Here is a 19,003-nt window from a genome sequence, read left to right on the forward strand (position 1 = left end):
GGTTCAAATAAAGATAGAGGAGATGTGTTTTTAGACGATTCTTGAAGATGGCTAATGACTCTTTGGGATTTTGAGCCTCTTTGGGATGAACAATCAAGCTATGTTCACTCACAGAACGCAAGCTTCTAGAGGGCACACAAGTCTGAAGTTATGAATTTAGGTAAAAGGGTGCAAAGCAAGTAGTGGTTTTATAGGCAAACATTAATGATAGTAAATCACTTGTTTTGTTACTGAATGAATGAATGCATGTTATTTGGAACTATAGTCAAATAAATCATTAATTGACTCATTAAGACGGTCACGTGCTGCCTACCTGCGTAACAATGTAACATGCCGAAAAAGTATGTGAAATTTCTCCACCACTAATACAGATTGAGAGTCTGTTTGGAACATGGAAACACTGACAAGTGGAATGTTTAATAATGTTGATTTAAATAAAAAGAAGCATGCAGCAGTAAAAGAAGTAGTAAAAGAAAAAAAAAAAAAAAAAAAAATGTTCATCTGCTTACCCCCATGCAGGGCATCCAAGATGTAGGTGACTGTTTCACCAGTAGAACACAAACTGCGATTTTTAACTCAAACCATTGCAGTCTGTCAGTCTTATAATGGAAGTGAATGGAAATCACAGCTAAAACATACAATAAAACAAACAAAAGAACCATACACAAACAAAACCAAATTAAACCCTGCGGCTCGTGATGATACATATGTGTTTAAAGACACAAAACAATCGGTCTGTGCAGGAAACTGAACAGTATTTATATCTTCTTTTTATTTTATTTTTTTACCTCTGATTCACGTAATGTCCAAACTATTAGAACTTTCCTGAGCACGCAGGGTTTAATTTGGTTTTGTTTGTGTATGCTATTTATTTATTTTATTTTTTTATATTTTAGCCATGAATCCCATCCACTTCCATTATAAGACTGACAGACTGTGTTAAAAATCTCAGTTTGTGTTCAGCTGAAGATACAAAGTCACCCATCATTCCCTGGGTGTAAGCAGATAAACATCAAATTTTCATTTCTACCATGGCGTTTTGAACATGTTCCATGGTAGACCCATGATAGTTCTTGAATTACCAAGAAGTACAATATAAATACTATGAATATTGCAATCCAAATTCAATACCATGGTAGATTAAATCTTTATAAGGCTGTTTCATACCATATTTGGCCAGCACTATAATAAAAGAATAATGGCAAAGCCTTCTGAGGCTGTTGAAAACAGTGTGCTACAAATGATCTTCATGTTAATCTTCTTTTCTTTCCTGATGCAACTTTTAAACTGGTTCAGTTTGTCAGCAATATATTAGCAAACTGGGATGAGGTAATATTAACTTGTATAGCCAATTATTCATTTTAACTGAAAGCAAGAGGCCTACATTTGTATTTATGTGACAATCTTAAAAGTACAATTAATAACCATATAGCTCAGTCTAAGGTTTTCTAATTCAAATGCAGATGACTAATACACAATTTGTAACATATTTCTGTCAAGTGCTGTAATATATGTCATTTACACTACATTTCCCATGATGCCTGCACACGACGTCATGCCGGCGTCCGCTCCCTCTTGACGCACAATACGCGTCACCGTAGTAACTGACGATTAGCGCTAGAGTGGCGGAAGGGGCTGAGGGATTCTGTTATTATCGGTAACAGACATCCGAGTCCACCTGTGTTTTAGTGCTGACTGGGCGACGCGATATTGAGGCGGAGAGCCCCTGCTAAAGCGCCGAGATGTTGAATATGTGGAAAGTCAGGGAGCTGGTGGATAAAGCGTGAGTATGCCCGGGCTTTTGCTTTCTACAGAGCTTGTGTGTCGATGCAGAGGCCCGTTACTTAAAAAGGTGCGGATCCCGTGACGTCACACGCCCTCAGCTGATCACGAGAGCCACACGATTAATATGACATTATAATCTATTTCATTTCACTATTTTCAATCTCTTTATAAACCCTTCCCGATCATGTGCGTTCTTCTATTAAATTTACGCAATCCCATGCTGTTCTGCACGCGTGTTTTTTTTTCTGGGCTGTGTTTCAAACCCCAGTGAGTTGTCTATCTAGGCAGCATCTTTGAGTAACGTTACAACTGGAGCGTGCAGCAATTTTGGGGCATAATAGGCGCGTTTCCCTTGCCTATAATCATCTCAAAATGTTGGCTAGGCAGACAGCTCACCACGTTTACATATATAATCTTCTTAACCATACCGGTTAATTCTTCTTGTCAATAATGTTATCCTGCTGAAACATCTTAGTCGTCAGCAGCACACGATCTTGAACGGTCTCTGACAGCATTTCTCTTTATCTAATGTACAGTCACGTGTTTTATTTGTGTGTATAATGTTGAAGAATGTGTTGTTAAAATGGTAAACAGTTAACCGGTTACAGGCCCGTTATACATGCTAGCTAATTAGCCTATTAGCTCAGCTGAAGTCACCATTATAAATTCGTATGGGGAATAGATAACGGTATCGCTCAGCCTTAACGTTTACCAACACAGACTTTGACGTCATCCCTAAAATTACGACGCCAAAATGACCTTAGTAGTACCTGTGGGCCTTGTTTTTCTCCTTCACGTTAACGTTAGGTGGTCTTCACCTGAAAAAATGAAATTTTCAGGTAAAGTTTCTGTCAGTTGAATCCATCATCTGTTTACTTTGTGATGCAAATTGATGAGAAACATCAATATTACAATATTTGATTTTAAAACTAAACGTGATCTTATTAGGATGAGAACTGTATTAAAAAAAATAATAATAAAACACTTGGTTTCTTTTTACAGAAAGTTTTCAAAAAAAAGTTAGGGCATGGCTGTGCTTTATTCTTGGTCACAAATGGTTTAAACAGTAGAGAAACTATTTATTTATATATAACGTTTAAGTAGCAGGTTATAAAGGGAAGATGAAAATGGTTAGCAGTGATGCATGCTTTTTTTCATTTGCTTTAGTTCACAAAGTGGATACTTGGAAATATGTGCAATTTCATTATGCAAATCAATCCTTTTTCACAATATTTAAACAGAAATTATCCACCAACAAGCTGTTGATTGACTAACCAGCTATAGAATGGTTCACTAAATCTGCAAAATAGGCACAATTATTGGCCAAAGTGATAATCTCAAAATGGTCAACAACCATTCATTCATTCATTTACTTATTCATTATACACTGTCTCAAAATGAGTCATAGTGACTATTTGTCTGTTTATAGCTTTAATATATCATCCAAAGAACAAAAATCAGCTTTAATTTTTAAAGGTTCATTACTTATCCATTAAAATGGCTAATTGGTGAATTGTTACAGACCTTTCATATCCTTCATAGCAAGTTGGAAAAAAAATCTTTGCTGTTACATTCCCATAAAACAGTGATTTGATTGTGTAAACTTGAGTATAAGTGTAAAACTGAAGTAGTTGGTGAAAACTAACCATACATTTTCCCAGTTGTCAGTTTGCCATTCAGTGGAGCATTTCCATTTCTTATTAACCTTTCACCTTTCACTTTCTGTGGAGAAAAAGCATAAAAGGCCATATGGCTATACATTTTCAAGACAAGAGTTTTGTGTAATAGGCATAGCTGTAAAATACAAAAGTCTATCTATTCAAATAATATATATCTTGAGTGACATTTTTCAATCAGAGCAGAGGAACTATCAACTGGACAGTCATTGTTGCAGTTAGTGTTGTCAAAAGACCCGGTACTTTGGTACCAAGTCGGTACAATTGTTTTTTTAAATGTGACGGTACGTGGTTTCTTTAAGTACCATTTGTACCGAGTACCCCGTCAACCCGGTTCCTGACGCATACAGCACTATGATTTCCGCGAAGCAGAAAACGCAGACGGAATCTCAAAATCCAGTCATGAAAATGAAACTTACATTTTAATATGGACAGTCACGGAATTTGTCAAAGTTAGCATAAATTAATCAAATCAAATCTCCATATGGACCAGTATCTGTAAATGTTAAGCCGCAAAAGTTGGTTGAAATATGAATCCTGCATGTTGCGCGTTGATGATGCAAGTCTCTGTGTGAATGAATGAATGGCAGAGACGTGCGGGTTTGTTTACTACAGAGAGTCTCAATGAGGACATAAATATATAAACTACATCACCAGAAATGTTCTGAGTCACTTCACAAGCATTCTACCGTTTAATTTGAGTAAAACAAGTGTCAATTTAAAGGTATTCATGGTAGCCCGTCAAAATAAAAGTTCATTTTTACATCGAAGGCGATTCATCTGCGATAATGCGTAGCTTGTCAGTGCTCTACAGCTCTATTAAGTGCCGCTCCATTTGAAAGCAGGTGATTTAGCGCTAATCACGGAACCAGATTTACTGACTAGATGCGCATTATCATATCATTAGATATATCGCCCAGCCCTACGTGACAATATTAGTTGCAGTGTTAATTTCAATGGTGTAATGCAATTAAGATACAGTTTTCATAATATAAAAATTAAGTAATTTTAGTAATATGAGTAATAATATTTTTTCCCAAAACATGTAAAAATACACTTTTGAGTTGATGTTCAAGTGATTTATTAAAGTGGACAGTTTTCAGATAGTATGAAATATTATGTTTATATTCATGCTCTCAGTTCGGACTCATTTTTTTTTTTTCTGTGTATCTGTTGCACAAACAAGTCCTGCAGTCAAGTTACTGTAATGGATGCCACAGCTGAAGGCATCTTTTAAGCATGCATGGATTCAGCTGAAAGGAGGTGGATATTGATATAGCTGTCCTTTTCATTGTGCAATGTTGGGTTAGGCTTCTTTGTTTTTCCTTGCAGTGCCACCTACGATAAATAAAAGAATCATCAAGTTTTATCATGCTTGGTGAAGGCTGCATTTGTTCCATTCAGCGTGATTGTTTGTGGTGTAACATATAATGTGGTGCAGCACGGAGATGTTTCTAATGCATTTAGGACTGGATGTAATGTACTGCTAGCTTATCAACGGTTGACTTTAACTCAAAAAGCTTGTGAATGTAATCCCCTGGTCTAGAAAATTATTTTTGAATGTGTTGTGTTACGAATTAAGGATTGACACAAGCATGCATTGAATCTTCACTATTGCCGCAAATATAGTGGCATTTGTGTAATCTGTTTTCTACAGTCATTTTGCTCTTTCTGGTCATTGCTGTAAATGTTTGCCTCTCGTTCTGCACTGCAAAGCCAAAAATTGTTAATCCTTCTCTTAGACTGTATCTTTGCTAAAGAGGAAAAGATATTTTGAAAATGTAATCGGACAAAAGCAAGGAAGTTAATGTTTTTGGTTTTTGTATGGCAGGATGTAGTGTTGTCACAGATCCAAAATTTCAGTATTCGGTGCCGATACCAGTGAAAATCCACGGTTCTCGGTACCAATTTCAGTACCAAAGCAAAACACAAAAATATTCTAATAAAAAAAAAACTAAACTTTTTATCACTAAAAATAAAAAACAATGCCATTCTTTATACTTATTTACAATTGTGTTTACATTTTTTCTACATGTAATATAATTATGAAAAACAGTAAACAAGTTTCACCCTAATTTAATTTGTTTAATGAAATGTAAAAACATTTTATTTTTTGTTAAATAAAAGGGATTTGCTATTAAAATTAAAACATTGAAATATTGAGTGATTTTTATTTTATTTTATTTCTTTAAAAAATAAAGTTTTATAAATTTCTTCAACAGTAGTAGAAGTATCACATACAGTCTTCTAAATAATAGTAATATATCTAGCACAATGCATTTAAGTAAAAATGAACTTTTACTTTTACAGGCTACTTTTATTTTGACACTGGTTTTACTCAAATGAAACGGTAAAACAGTTCTGGTGATGTCGTTTATGTATTGATGCCCTCATTACTGCAAGCATCATGCGCTTCAGTCTATGTAGTAAACAAACCATTCATTCATTCACACAGAGACTCGCGCAACATGCAGGATTCATATTTCAACCAACTTTTGCGGCTTAACATTTAAAGATACTGTTCCATATGGAGATTTGATATGATTAATTTATGCTAACTTTGACAAATTCCGTGACTGTCCATATTAAAATGTAAGTTTAATTTTTATGACTGGATTTTGAGATTCCGTCTGCTTTCTTGCTTAACGGAAATCATAGGGCTGTATGCGTCAAGAACAGAGTTGACGGGGTACTCGGTACCAACGGTACTTAAAGGAACACTCCACCGTTTTTTGAAATAGGGCTTATTCACATTATTTCCTACATTTAGATAGGTGGGCAAATGCATTTTTGTGTCAGTGCATGCATTGTTTTAGTTTGACTGGGTCGGCGTTAGCTTAGCTTAGCACAATGAATGGAATCCTTTGTTGCCAGCTAGCATGGCCTGAGTAAAAGTGATAAAAAAAAAAAAAAAACCCCACCTAATTACTTCTTGTGGCCTGCGTATTCACAGCGAGTACAAATAGCGATCCAGATTAAAACTAGGCGATTTTCTAGGCAGATATTGACTTGGGACTATATTATGGGGAAGCACAGGCGAAGCACTGCTGCTTAGGCGAAGCACTGCTACTTCGGCGCAGAGAATCACGCAACACATGAAATCCCACGACTTCCGTCAACACACCGGCGTGAATAGTAGCTGCCAGGCTATTTTCCTTACAGTACACGAATGGCGATGAACATGGCTGATTTTGAGAGAGATGAAGAGGGTGACTTCTCAGACAGTCAAGAACCAGAACCATACCTATTTGAACCAGAGTTTACAGAAGACGAGCTGCGTGCTTTGGAAATAGAACGACAGGAGGAGGAGGTTGCGTTCGCTCAACAGCCTGAGGACGTGAGGATGAGAGCCAACATGAACTGGTGGTCTGAATGTGGGGGAATATGCCAATCTATAACCGACGGAAATAGTGTCTGTGCTGTAGAGAGTGGGACATGTTTTTGCCATTGATGACCAGGCTCAACACGTCAGATCAAGATGAGCGTGCCCGAAGTTGTGTCACATCTACAGAGGATTTCACGGCGCTGATCCATTCTGCAGTACTCTATTTTTTTCCGGTGTGACAAAGTGAACTGGAAAAAACGCCCCACGCCGAATGGACCAAATGGACAGCTGTCCACAGAGTAAGTGATTATTTTAATCATCACGCATGTATAGATCGACCCATATTATACCTGTATTCACATAGAGTTGATGTTTTCATGTGTTGCGTGATTCTCTGCGCCGAAGTAGCAGTGCTTCACCTGTGCTTCGCCTGTGCTTCCCCATAATATAGTCCCAAGTCAATATCTGCCTAGGAAATCGCCTAGTTTTAATCTGGATCGCTATTTGTACTCGCTGTGAATACGCAGGCCACAAGAAGTAATTAGGTGGGGTTTTTTTTTTTTTTTTATCACTTTTACTCAGGCCATGCTAGCTGGCAACAAAGGATTCCATTCATTGTGCTAAGCTAAGCTAACGCCGACCCAGTCAAACTAAAACAATGCATGCACTGACACAAAAATGCATTTGCCCACCTATCTAAATGTAGGAAATAATGTGAATAAGCCCTATTTCAAAAAACGGTGGAGTGTTCCTTTAAAGAAACTTGGTACTGTGACATTTAAATTTTTTTAGTACCGGGTCTTTTGACAACACTGGCAGGAAGGCGTCCAGGAGGCATCCGGAACAGATGCTCAAGCCACCTCAGCTGGCGGCTCTACTCTGAGCTCCTCCCGAGTGGCGGAGCTCCTTACCCTATCTCTTAGGGAGCGCCCAGCCACCCTGCAGAGAAAGCTCATTTCGGCCACCTGTATCCCGGATCTTGTCCTTTCAGTCATGACCCACAGCTCATGACCATAGGTGAGAGTAGGAACGTAGATTGACCGGTAAATCGAGAGCTTCACCTTGCAGCTGAGCTCCTTCTTCACCATAACAGACAGGTACATCGAGCGCATCACTGCAGAAGCTGCACCTATCCGCCTGTCAATCGAACTGAAAGAAGCATTTATTGTAGCCTCAAACTCAAGAATCTGACGTGTCTGGAGTTCCACATCGTGCTTTATCTCGTCCATTTCAATCCTCTGACATACGCGCTCTCGCGCCACATTAGTTTCTTATGGAGTGAAAAAAATCACAGAGCAGAGAGCATGCGTTATTGTCATGACAGGTGTCACATGCACTCTTGCATCGTCTCAGTTCAAGCGAGGAGTGGATTCTTTAATTGGCATGAAATGAACACTGAATGCACATCCAATTCACGTTAAAAGATACACTACAACTTAATGTACACTGAAATGTTCGTAAAAATACAGCACAATGTACTGTAATAATTATCAGATTTTTAACAGTTGTTTTTCCTTATTTTTTTTTATTAAACTTTGCATTGTGGGAACAAGGAAGCTCAGTCCATTATCGGCGCAAAAACGGTGTTAGAGGAGGCACCATTACTCACGGAGATAGTCAGGATTTCAGGTTTGGGGAATCATTTTTACTCTTCCGTGGTAAATAATTTTTAAATGCAGCACAAACTGTAACTTAGTTGAAGCATGAATCTTTTTTCCATATTTTCAATTGTTTTACAAGAAAATATTTTTGCAGAACCATTTACCTGTAGTTTAACACTACGATAATTTAGCATGAATTAAAGGTTAGTAATCTAACTTAAAGGGTTAGTTCACCCAAAATATTATATGAAAAATCTTGTTTCAATCCTGTGAGACATTTGTTCATTTTTGAAACACTAATGAATATCCTTTTTAATGAAATCTGACAGCTATACCTTATTGAACCTTTAATTAGTAGTAGCATAGGCTGTCAGTGGAGGGACAGAAAGTGCAGAGATTTTATTAAAAATACTCATTTCATTTGTGTTCAAAAGTCTAACGGGTTTGGAATGGTATAAGGGTGAGTAACTGATGACAGAATTCACAATTTTTGGTGAACTGTCCTTTTAAATAATATTGTTTTCTATTATAGGAAAATGGTATCAACACTAGAACATTTCACTTGACTATTGGCTACAATTCTAGCAATTAATGACAGCCCTGTCTTTTGTATATATAAAAAATTCCCATGTATTTAAAAATGCTTTGAATCTGGACTGATTTTTTATTGTATTTTATATATATATATATATTAGGGGTGTAACGATACGCGTATTCGTATTGAACCGTTCGGTACGACGCTTTCGGTTCGGTACGCGGTACGCATTATGTATACCGAACGGTTCGTTGGAGTAATTAATTATATTTGGAAAAAAAAAAAAAAAAAAAAAAGAGAGAGATAGAAATATAATGATATGCGTTCAACAAGGTAGCCCAATAACCCAAACAACGTAACAGGCAACGCCCCTGACACTCCCGAAGAAGAAAAAAACACCATCTTATATGTTTATGTTAGGCTACTCAGCAGGCGCTCGCTCACTCAGTACGCGCTGAAGGCTCGTTGCAAAATAGCCAATGCGTTCAATTTCTCCTCCTTTCCAAAGCGCTCGGGCAGAAGCGCTCATGAGGCGTCTGTCTTTGCTAAGCAACAATGACGTGCTCTCTCCATGAGACGCGGAAATTTCAGCGAAGGATAAATGGATTTGCAGCTCTAAAAATCGCTTGCAGTAGCTCTGCTACTAAATTTATTTCAAAATTGCAATCCATATACAACTATGATCAGCTGTTCCTTCATCTTGGCTGAGCTCTCAACCTTGTTACGGGAAAGGATGAAGCTGATTGGTTGGTTCTTGTCACATGACCCGCGGTGCGCTTGCGGCATTCTGAAAAGTTGAGATGTTTTTACATTTTGCTGTATCTAAAACGTATCGAACCGAACCGAACCGAACCGTGACATCAGTGTATCGTATCGAACCGAACCGTGAATTTTGTGAACCGTTACACCCCTAATATATATATATATATATATATATATATATATATATATATATATATATATATATATAATGTGTGTGTTTTCTTAATCTTTTTGATTGTCCTGAGATTATTTTATTGTATCGGCTGAATATACTACAAAATTTCTGCAAAATAAAGTTTTGTCCCAATTTGCAGTGTGAATGATTTGACCGTAGTTCCCCAAAGTCAGAGCCAGACTGCAGATTTTGGGCAGTCAGAGACTGAGAGCAGACAGAATGACTAAAGTTTTATAGTGTGTGATTATTGGTATTAAGTCATGTAGTGTATTCCAATTCGCATGACACTAAAATGTTGTTTAGTGAGTTCTCCTGTGCTTTTATGGACCTACAGAGATTTATATAGTTTTTGGAAGTTCTAGTTATTGGTTATGATGTTGTGTATTTTGCCAAACCAGAGCCAGTTTTATGTGTTTGGCAAAACTCAGTTGACCAGTTTTTTGGCCGCTGGGAGATAGTAATCACAATGACTTATTTTGGTAATCCACCAACATTTCAACAACCTACAGATGAGAATCATAAATTAAGCTTCAATCCACCCCAAACTAAACTGTCCAGCATATTTCCAACTGGAAACAGTGTCATGCTGTGTTGATGCCAACTTTATGATAACTGTACTTTTATATGATTTGATATTTTAACAGAAAATATCTGATCACTCCAACTTTTGTCTTTGGTAATATTGTGTTCACCTGTGGTGTCTCAAGAAGGTAGGGCTAGTAGTACACTAAACTGCCAGCAAGCTTGTGGTTTGGCACACACAACAGTATAAACCATTCTGCTCATTGAAAAAAGGACTTTGTCCAAACCCTATTTTGAAGTTATTTGCTCAGTTGAATTTCAACAAGATTGGTTACAGAAGTTATCTTACACTTATTTAATGTGTCAGCAACAGAGCTTCCAAGAAAGTTAAAGTTGCTCCCCTGTTTAAGCCAAAGGTGGGAGATTTGGTATTTGGATTAATTTCTTCTTATTTACAGTTGCCCAGTATATTTTATCCTCATGTATGGTTTTGTTTCTTCTTGTAACTTTTAAAAAATACATATAGTCTAATGGTCTATTCTTGAAATATTCGAAATGTGATGTTGTAATAACTTGGTGTAGAAGCGGGTAGATGTCAGGCCATACGACTAAATCTTTTGAGATTGACATGCAAATGTCTCCGTGTGTCTACTTCAAATGTGTTCTGAATACTAAAATACTTTTGTCATCGATGTGTCTATCACTGGAATGTGTTTATCACTGCTGAATGCACATAATCAATGGCAGCTGGACGATTTCACTGAATTATAAGTAAGATTAATCAACAGTTTCTCCCCTTTATCCCAACCATTATACAAATGAGTAAAGTCAATTATTTGAATCATTTTTAGGCTCTTGATGCTGATCTGCATGAGGTGCAACTACAAAACTGTATTGTGATTTGAGTTGGAATGTCTCAGAGGTCAAAGTCTGCTGGTTTGAAAGCATTTTAGATTGTTTTTTTAGAACATTTGGTCAAGTTCTTAAGATACAGTCTTAACATGGTGGCTTACCCCTGTTTCACACCGCAAGCTTGAGTGGTGACAACTACATCGTCACTGTAGCAGCAGACTCTCGCGAGTATTCACACTGGAAGCATAAGTACAGCATCACAGCTGCGGCTGCAAAGCGTGTTCGGCGGACAGTATAACCATCTCAAACAATTGGTATAATTCTTTCAACATTTGTTTTTATAACAATAAACCATACTTTCACCCAAAACGATTTATTAAAAAGTTTAAATGGGTAAATACATATGTTATACTTAATTTTCTTTTCTGCCATAATTGTTTAAACACTAGACATGGTCATTGTTGTTAAAACTCTTGACATGCTTATTCTGTGCATTTTGAGCACGTTTTGTGTTAAATCACATTTATTTTGTCCATCAAAAGTGTGCTTTCACTTTAATTGAGCTCCTAAACTGCTGTTCACGCGACGCTCCTGCTTGATGCTCACGCGCTGCTCCTGGTCCCGGTGTGAATGCACTCATTGATTAACATGGACGCCGAAACGGGTTAGTTAAAGCAACTGGTTTTTCAAGTTTTGTATAGTATTTTCTTTACTCTTTACTTCAAACACTATGTCTAAAAAGGTAATATTTAGTATTTGAGGTCTGAGATGTGGGAAAAGGTGAAGAGAAAGATGGCAAACTTTAGCATTTTAAGTCAGCATTCCTGTCTAATCATCCAATATTGTCTAAAATAGCCTGCATAGTAGGGCTCCACGATATTGGGAAAAAATGACATTGCGATATTTTATTTTTATATTTATATATGAAATCTACAAAAATGGGGTGAGCACACTTACATTCTCATTTAAAATTATTTAAACATCGACACCATCATGTCAATTGATATGTGCGAGGGAGAGAGAGCAAGACGGCGCTCGTATTGTTTGAAGACGGTGAGCGTGCGGCCGTGGCTCGCTCGCTCACTCTCTCTCCCTCTGTCTCTCTCGCGCTCTCCGCGAATCACATTCGTCAAGGGCCGGGAGCAGGCCTGTACAGTTAATGAATAACCGCTCAACTACGACAGCCTACATCGCACTTCCTGCGATGTGACTATCGTGGATTCGTAAATCACGATATCGATGCTTAAAAGACACATCGTGCAGCCCTACTTCATAGCACTTCATCTTTTATAACATGGAATTTTGAACAAATATATTCTTGTCTTGATTTTTGTAAAACTTCGTGTGGACTGGAGCATTCCACCAATCCACGCAATGTTCTCACCTTTTGCATCTTTCTATTTGGTACATACAACTTATGTATGATGATGATGATTATTTTAAGTTATTTGTATTCATCAAAATTGGTATAGTTTTATGAAAAACTTTTTTGCCCTTCTTTGTATTTATAAAAATGTGATTTGTATTCAAATCTGTATTTGTACTCCAATCTATTACTCTTTGAGCTGTAATCAAATTCAGTCATACAAGAAAGGTCAGCAGCTACTAAATATATGCTGTTTTTAAAGATGCCTTTTTTGCCTAAATGTGTATTTATGGCAATCTCACAATGCACTGCATGGGAAATAAAATAAAAAAGGAAAGCAAACTTCTGTATTGTATTGAGAACTGTCAATTTGAAAAAAGTTCCATTATAGATTTAAAATGAAATATTTCATCTATATATATACACACACACACACACACACACGTTTGTTTGTTGTTGAGCCCAAAACCCAGTGGTAGCCCTAACTCAGAATCACCCATCTCCATATTTCACATCTTTTGGGACTTCTTTCCTTAGCAAACTTTCCCTTGTCCAGGTATCACTCCTTTCTTCTCTTAGCTGCTGCTTTCGTTCTCTCTCCGTCATGCTTATTATAATCCGCCACCATCCTCATCTACATCATAAAGTTTTATCCAGACCTTTGCTTCCTTCTGAAGCTCTAGGTAGTCTTTTTAGTCTGAGGTGGCGGAGCAGGAAAGCTGAAACCACTCAGAGAGCTTTCATGTGAGGCGTCTTGAGTTTGTTGTGGGTTTTTCGCAGACCATAGCTCCACAGTGAATGTGTAAGTACACACATTCATTCTAGCGAAGAACAGCGAAGGAGAGAATAAAAGTAGTGGAGAGTAAATCTCGGCAGGCCCATAGAACAAAGAAGCTGCGGATGCAAAGGATGGCAAGACGCCCCTACGCCTGTCTGTGCCCCCTTCTCTTTGTGCAAAAGAAAGCCTGCCTCTTTTGCTTTTGTCTTTCCTGCATATTGAATATTCCAGTGGAATATGTGCAGCATAGTACACAGCAGCATGCGTGTGTCTGGAATGTATTTATTATGTGTGTGTGACTGCTCTGCAGGCCGCTTGCTTGCATAAACCGTCATCATTCATAATTCAGTTCCCTGAGACTTTCCTTGTAATCTTAGGCCAACTATGTAGCACTCTTTCTACGTGCTTGAATCACAGAGATTGCCAATCCCAATCCCAACTCTTGCTTGACACTGAAACCAAAACAATAGACTCCGCTCCGTAATGCTGTGCAAGTTTGTGGTCAAGCCAGTAAAAGTACAACTTTTGTGCCTGATTGATGATTTGAATGTAAAAGTTTGCCTTTATGAAGTTGTATAAGTCTCTTAAATTAAAAGTAACAATAATAATATAATATTAGAATTTATTAGAAGTATTTCTGAAGGATCATGTGAAACCAAAGACTGGAGCAATGGTTATTGAAAATTCAGCCTTGCATTTTGGGAATAAATAAAAAAAACACGTATTTCGCAATTATAGAGAGTACCACATTGCATGGATGTGCGTTTTTTTGTTTTGTTTTCATTGCATGCAAAAAGTATTCTCATAGCTGGACCTAGGAACATTTCAGTTGCATTGCTCTCTATTGAGGGTTAGAGAGCTGCTGGATTTCATCAAAAATATCTTAAGTTGTGTTCCAAAGATGAATGAAGGTCTTACAGGTTTTGGGTAAACCATCCCTTTAATCTGTTTTAAGGCCCGTTCACACCAAGAATGATAACTATAAAGATAACTATAAAGATAACGATATTAGCGTCCACACCAGCGAACGATATTGTTTGTGTATTCTAAGTGGATGCGCGTTTGCTGCTTTAAATTCTCGAGCTCATTACAGCAGGATTGATTTTGATTGGTTGCCAATGTTTTTATCATTCATCAGAAGAAAAAAAATCGTTCTGAAAGTGATTCCCACAATATCGTTTCTCTTTGCCTTTATCGTTATAGTTGTGGTGTGGACTCCGCTATTCTTTAATATTGAGAATGATTTTTAGAACTATTTCTTTATCGTTATCTTTATAGTTATCGTGCTTGGTGTGAACGGGCCTTTTCTCATAAAATACGAGCAGAGTAAGTAAATTGTGCATAACATTGGTATGTAAATTATATAATTCGAATGTGACAATTTACCTGATAATGGATTTTTGATCAGTTTACACATTGATTCTGCTTGCTCAACATACAAATGCATGATGTAATGAAGCTGTTAGATGAATGTCAGTGTGGCTTTTTATGAATAGTGCTGGTTAAGCAACTTAACATCCGTCCTTGCCAGCTGCCACACAATTAGTTCCATCTTTCAGTCATCAAGACCATATGTGCAGCATTGGCCTCCATCTGAATTGCCTGAATTACTTGAGGAATTTTGAGGTTTTGTTTTGGAAAGTGTTTACAGATTGAATTAGCTCTGCCATTAAGTAAAACTGATCCATTGGAAAGACCACGCCACCCCCGAAGCCTGAAAGTGACGCAGATGAATGGGATCAATGTCTTTGTTGCCAGTTTTTGCTAAAGTCATTGATTTGGTTCAGATGTGATTTTGGCTCTCTGACTCTTCTTCAGAGATCAAATGATTGCAAATCAACTGCGTTGTCTTTCCAGACCACCTGATTCCATGTTCCAGCAAGATGCATGTTGCCCACCTGCCAGCATTCCTGTTTTTACTACACATCATCCAGCACCACTAAACTCTCTGTAATAACTTCCAGAAGTTCATTTTCACCCTCCCAACCTCTCTGCCCTTTGGGATTGTGAGAGTGAGGCGGAAAAAGACATATTTTCACATTAGTAATGATTATGGAAAGCGTTTGCAGCTGTTTTGAGAGTTAGCATGATAAACATCCGCCGAGCACCGCCTCTGCAGTGCTGTTGTGCGTGTGGTTCTGGTCATTTTCAGATGATGTTGCACTGATCTATGATTTACAGACTTTGCCTGTGTTGATTGTCTATTAGTAGGATGCACCGTTTAGTCTGCTCTAAAGGCCATGCCAAAATAAGCCATTGTCAGGACATCATTGAACATCTGTTAGCCTGGGTTTTGGATGGTGTTCCACTCTGTTGGCATTAGCTGGACCTTCATGTGCAGGTTTTTGACCAGTCGAGCTTGTTGAATGGCTCAACTGGTCAAAAGAGATCAATCTGATTGGCTGTTTAGCTTGAAAGTAACGAAAGCAAACAAACAAGGAATGCATTTCTTTTTAGACTTGGGCTATGTTATGAGTTGAAAATGGTAAGCAAGCACTACTTTGGTTATGTTTTGTAAATCCACAATCCTAGCTCTACCGATTTCCCATTTGAAATGAAGGCTACTGCCACCTGCTGGTATGGAGAGTTATTTCCTCTCATGCAGAGGCTAGAATATATGTGCTAGTTAGCTGATTACTGATGGTCTTTGCATTGTGTTCAAGTGCAGCTTTTTGGCTCAGATGTAGGCAACATGGTAGTTTCTTGATATTGCTTTGGTGTTTCTGGGCCTTAATAGTGGAGATAAAAGTCGTGCTTACTATAGGCCGTACACAAATTATAAGGTTTGTCTAAAGTTGTGTTGAATGTTGATCTCACAAGATGCTCTGAAAACCGTTTTGATCTGTCACCCAACTCATGGTTTCTTTTTATTGTGGAGCACAGAAGCGGCTATTTTATGTCTATATTATGTCTACACTGCTATTTTTATTTGTAGTAAAAGTTAATTGTATACCGGAAAACTCCAAGATGGAATGCAAGATGTTTGATGTTAGAGCTGTCAAACCTGGTCTGACACATCTTGATAAGATTTACTTTTGATTTAGATTAACTAAGAGAGAGATTTTTGCTTCAGAAGATTCGGAATATATCATATTAGTTGCATGGACCACTTTTATGTCTTTTTTTGAGCTGCCGGGCTGGGCGATAAACAAAATCAAGATTGTGATAAAATGTATTGTTAACAGTGATAAGCGCTTGACACATTTACTCTATAGATCAATCTGACAGCAGAAATAAATGTGACAATAGGCAGTCTGTGCATGTATGTCTAGTAAGTCTACATGTTCTGCGTGTCTCTGAGTGGAAAAACCTTATTTCCAGTTGGCGCAATATTTAATTTTTGTTTTTGGAAAATGACACTTAACTTAAATTAGACACTTAACATTGAATAAAGCACACAATCAGTACGACAAACCACCAAAAAAAAATAGTGTTTAACCCAGACGTTGCGTTAGACTTGAACATTGTCCGTCATTTTGACAGACAGAATCGAGAAAATTCTGTTGTAATCTATTATTACCTGTCATTTAAATTTTGATATTTTAATTATAATAACATTTAATTGCTTGTATTTTTGTTCACATTTTTATTTAGCGCATATGGGCTTATACATTTATTACGTCAATTGTCATGGTCAACACCAAAACAACAAAATATGCTGGGGCTGGGTAAAACAAATACATTTCTCGATTTTAATAGATTCTAATTTTTAGGGATGGATCGGTTCACCGGCCATAAATCGGTTTTTGGTCTTTTTCCGGCCGATTTTTCCGACTACATTGTAATCGTTCGCTATATCATTTGTGTGGAAGTATTTCGAAATCTGTGCGCAGGACACAGGCAGCCGATCAGTACTGGAAGTGCAGAGCTTCATGTCTGAGGCACAGATAGCTGGAAGCGATCAGCCGTTGGTGTACTGGCGCACAAATAAGAGCCTTTCCTGCGCACAGAAGCTGCGCGAGCGTATACTGTACCGGTACCGTTGTTCAGATCAACTTCTCACGTGTTGGATGAGAAACGAAACGGACTAAACTGTGACAAAACTGAAATTTTTTTTTTTTTTTTATTATTAGAACTTGAATACACATTTGAAAAGCCAGAAATAAATGTCAGTTCTGCATTAGGATGATTATTTTTATTTTACCTTAAAATTACATAGACTTTATTTGATTTAAAAATCACCTGCTGTAGCACACTGACAAAGTGTTTCATTCATCCAATTAAAACATTTTAGGTTAATGATTCACATCTATATTTTTTTAGTTGAGACAATAGGTTATTTATTTTTCATTGGCTCAAGTTAAAATATAGATGTGAATTCATTATCCTATTTTTTTTTATTATTGGATGAAAAACACTTTGCATCTTTTTTTTATTCGCACAAACATTATTTGGTTTTTAACATTTTGGAAAATGTATTTATATAGCATACTTTTATTTAGTCTCACTGGTAAAGACCCTTTTTTATTTAAAACCAAATTTAAAAACTAAAATACTGAATGATGATTAAGAAACATGTTATTGAATGTGTGTTGATTGTGTTTGGATTATAGAACTATGCAGTTGTTGCCTTTAATTTCACATGGTTACAGTTAATCTTTTAATTAATGCCAGTTCAATGTAGTTTCAACCCAATTCAAAAACAAAAGCAATTTTGGCCTATTAAATACCAAATATCTTGTTTATGCACACTTTCCTTCTTTCTTGTTTGTTGCTTAAAAGATAAAAAAAAAAGAAATCGGTATCGGAATCGGCCAGTTTGCTTGTAAAAAATAGGTATCGGAATCGGCCATGAAAAATCATGATCGGTGCATCCCTACTAATTTTTATGAACCAATATCAATTTTTAAATCCCAATCGATTCCGTTTTGATGAATGAACCATACATACCTCCTATCCAATAAATCGCAATAGACTAAACATTGTATATAGTTACTTTTGGTATGAAACAAAGTCTCAGATTTCAAATTCTGTCCATTTTTATTAGGAAATTCAAGCAATGAATAGCGTTTAATGTGGCGTGATAGATCGTTGTAGACACATCTTATCAATTGAAGCAGCAGCGCACGTGAACTGATCATCTTTTTCACTTTACTAGAGGGTACTCACTTCTGCATAATCAAGAGCATAGCAAGTTTTATTTTTATTCTGGAGGCGCTCTGCTGCCACACTGGAGTGTATTCTCCACCAACTGGACGGGGTGGGATTTACAGCTATAAATTACAATAGATCACCCTCAGTGTCATCTGTCAAAGTGACCTTCACTGCTGAAACAAAATTCTGTAACTGACTGAATTTTGGTTAACTCTTGTTTAACCTAAAGATATTGTGGTAGAAATTGTTGTTGTTGTTGTTGTTTTTAAACGTACTTCTCAAAGCTGCTCTGTGGAGTTTAACTGTGATCAAATGGGTTGTGTTTACATTCATTAAAGGTTTAGCAAACATGTGGAAAGCATTTCCTTTCCCATTAATGTTAAATTAATATTGTGATAAATATTGATTATTGTATGATTTGGGGAAATATATGTATTGTGATGATATTTTTGGCCAAATTGGACAGGCCTTTTGTTGAATGGAAATAGTTGCTAGGCCATTCTGTTAAATATCTCCATAGTTAACATTGAAA

At 37.1% G+C, this 19,003-nt stretch overlaps 1 protein-coding gene across 1 annotated transcript in view; it reads left to right on the forward strand.

Annotated features, from left to right (window-relative positions):
• Window positions 1-1,596: 1,596 nt before the first annotated feature.
• Window positions 1,597-19,003, forward strand: part of LOC113038180 (clathrin interactor 1-like) — a 35,669-nt gene continuing 18,262 nt past the window's right edge. The window contains exon 1 of the mRNA XM_026195428.1: window positions 1,597-1,783. Coding sequence (XP_026051213.1) covers window positions 1,743-1,783 — 41 coding nt within the window. The 5' untranslated portion in view covers window positions 1,597-1,742. The remainder of the gene's footprint in view (window positions 1,784-19,003) is intronic.

Source organism: Carassius auratus, chromosome 21 (genome assembly GCF_003368295.1).
Source record: "Carassius auratus strain Wakin chromosome 21, ASM336829v1, whole genome shotgun sequence".
Lineage (NCBI taxonomy): Eukaryota > Metazoa > Chordata > Actinopteri > Cypriniformes > Cyprinidae > Carassius > Carassius auratus.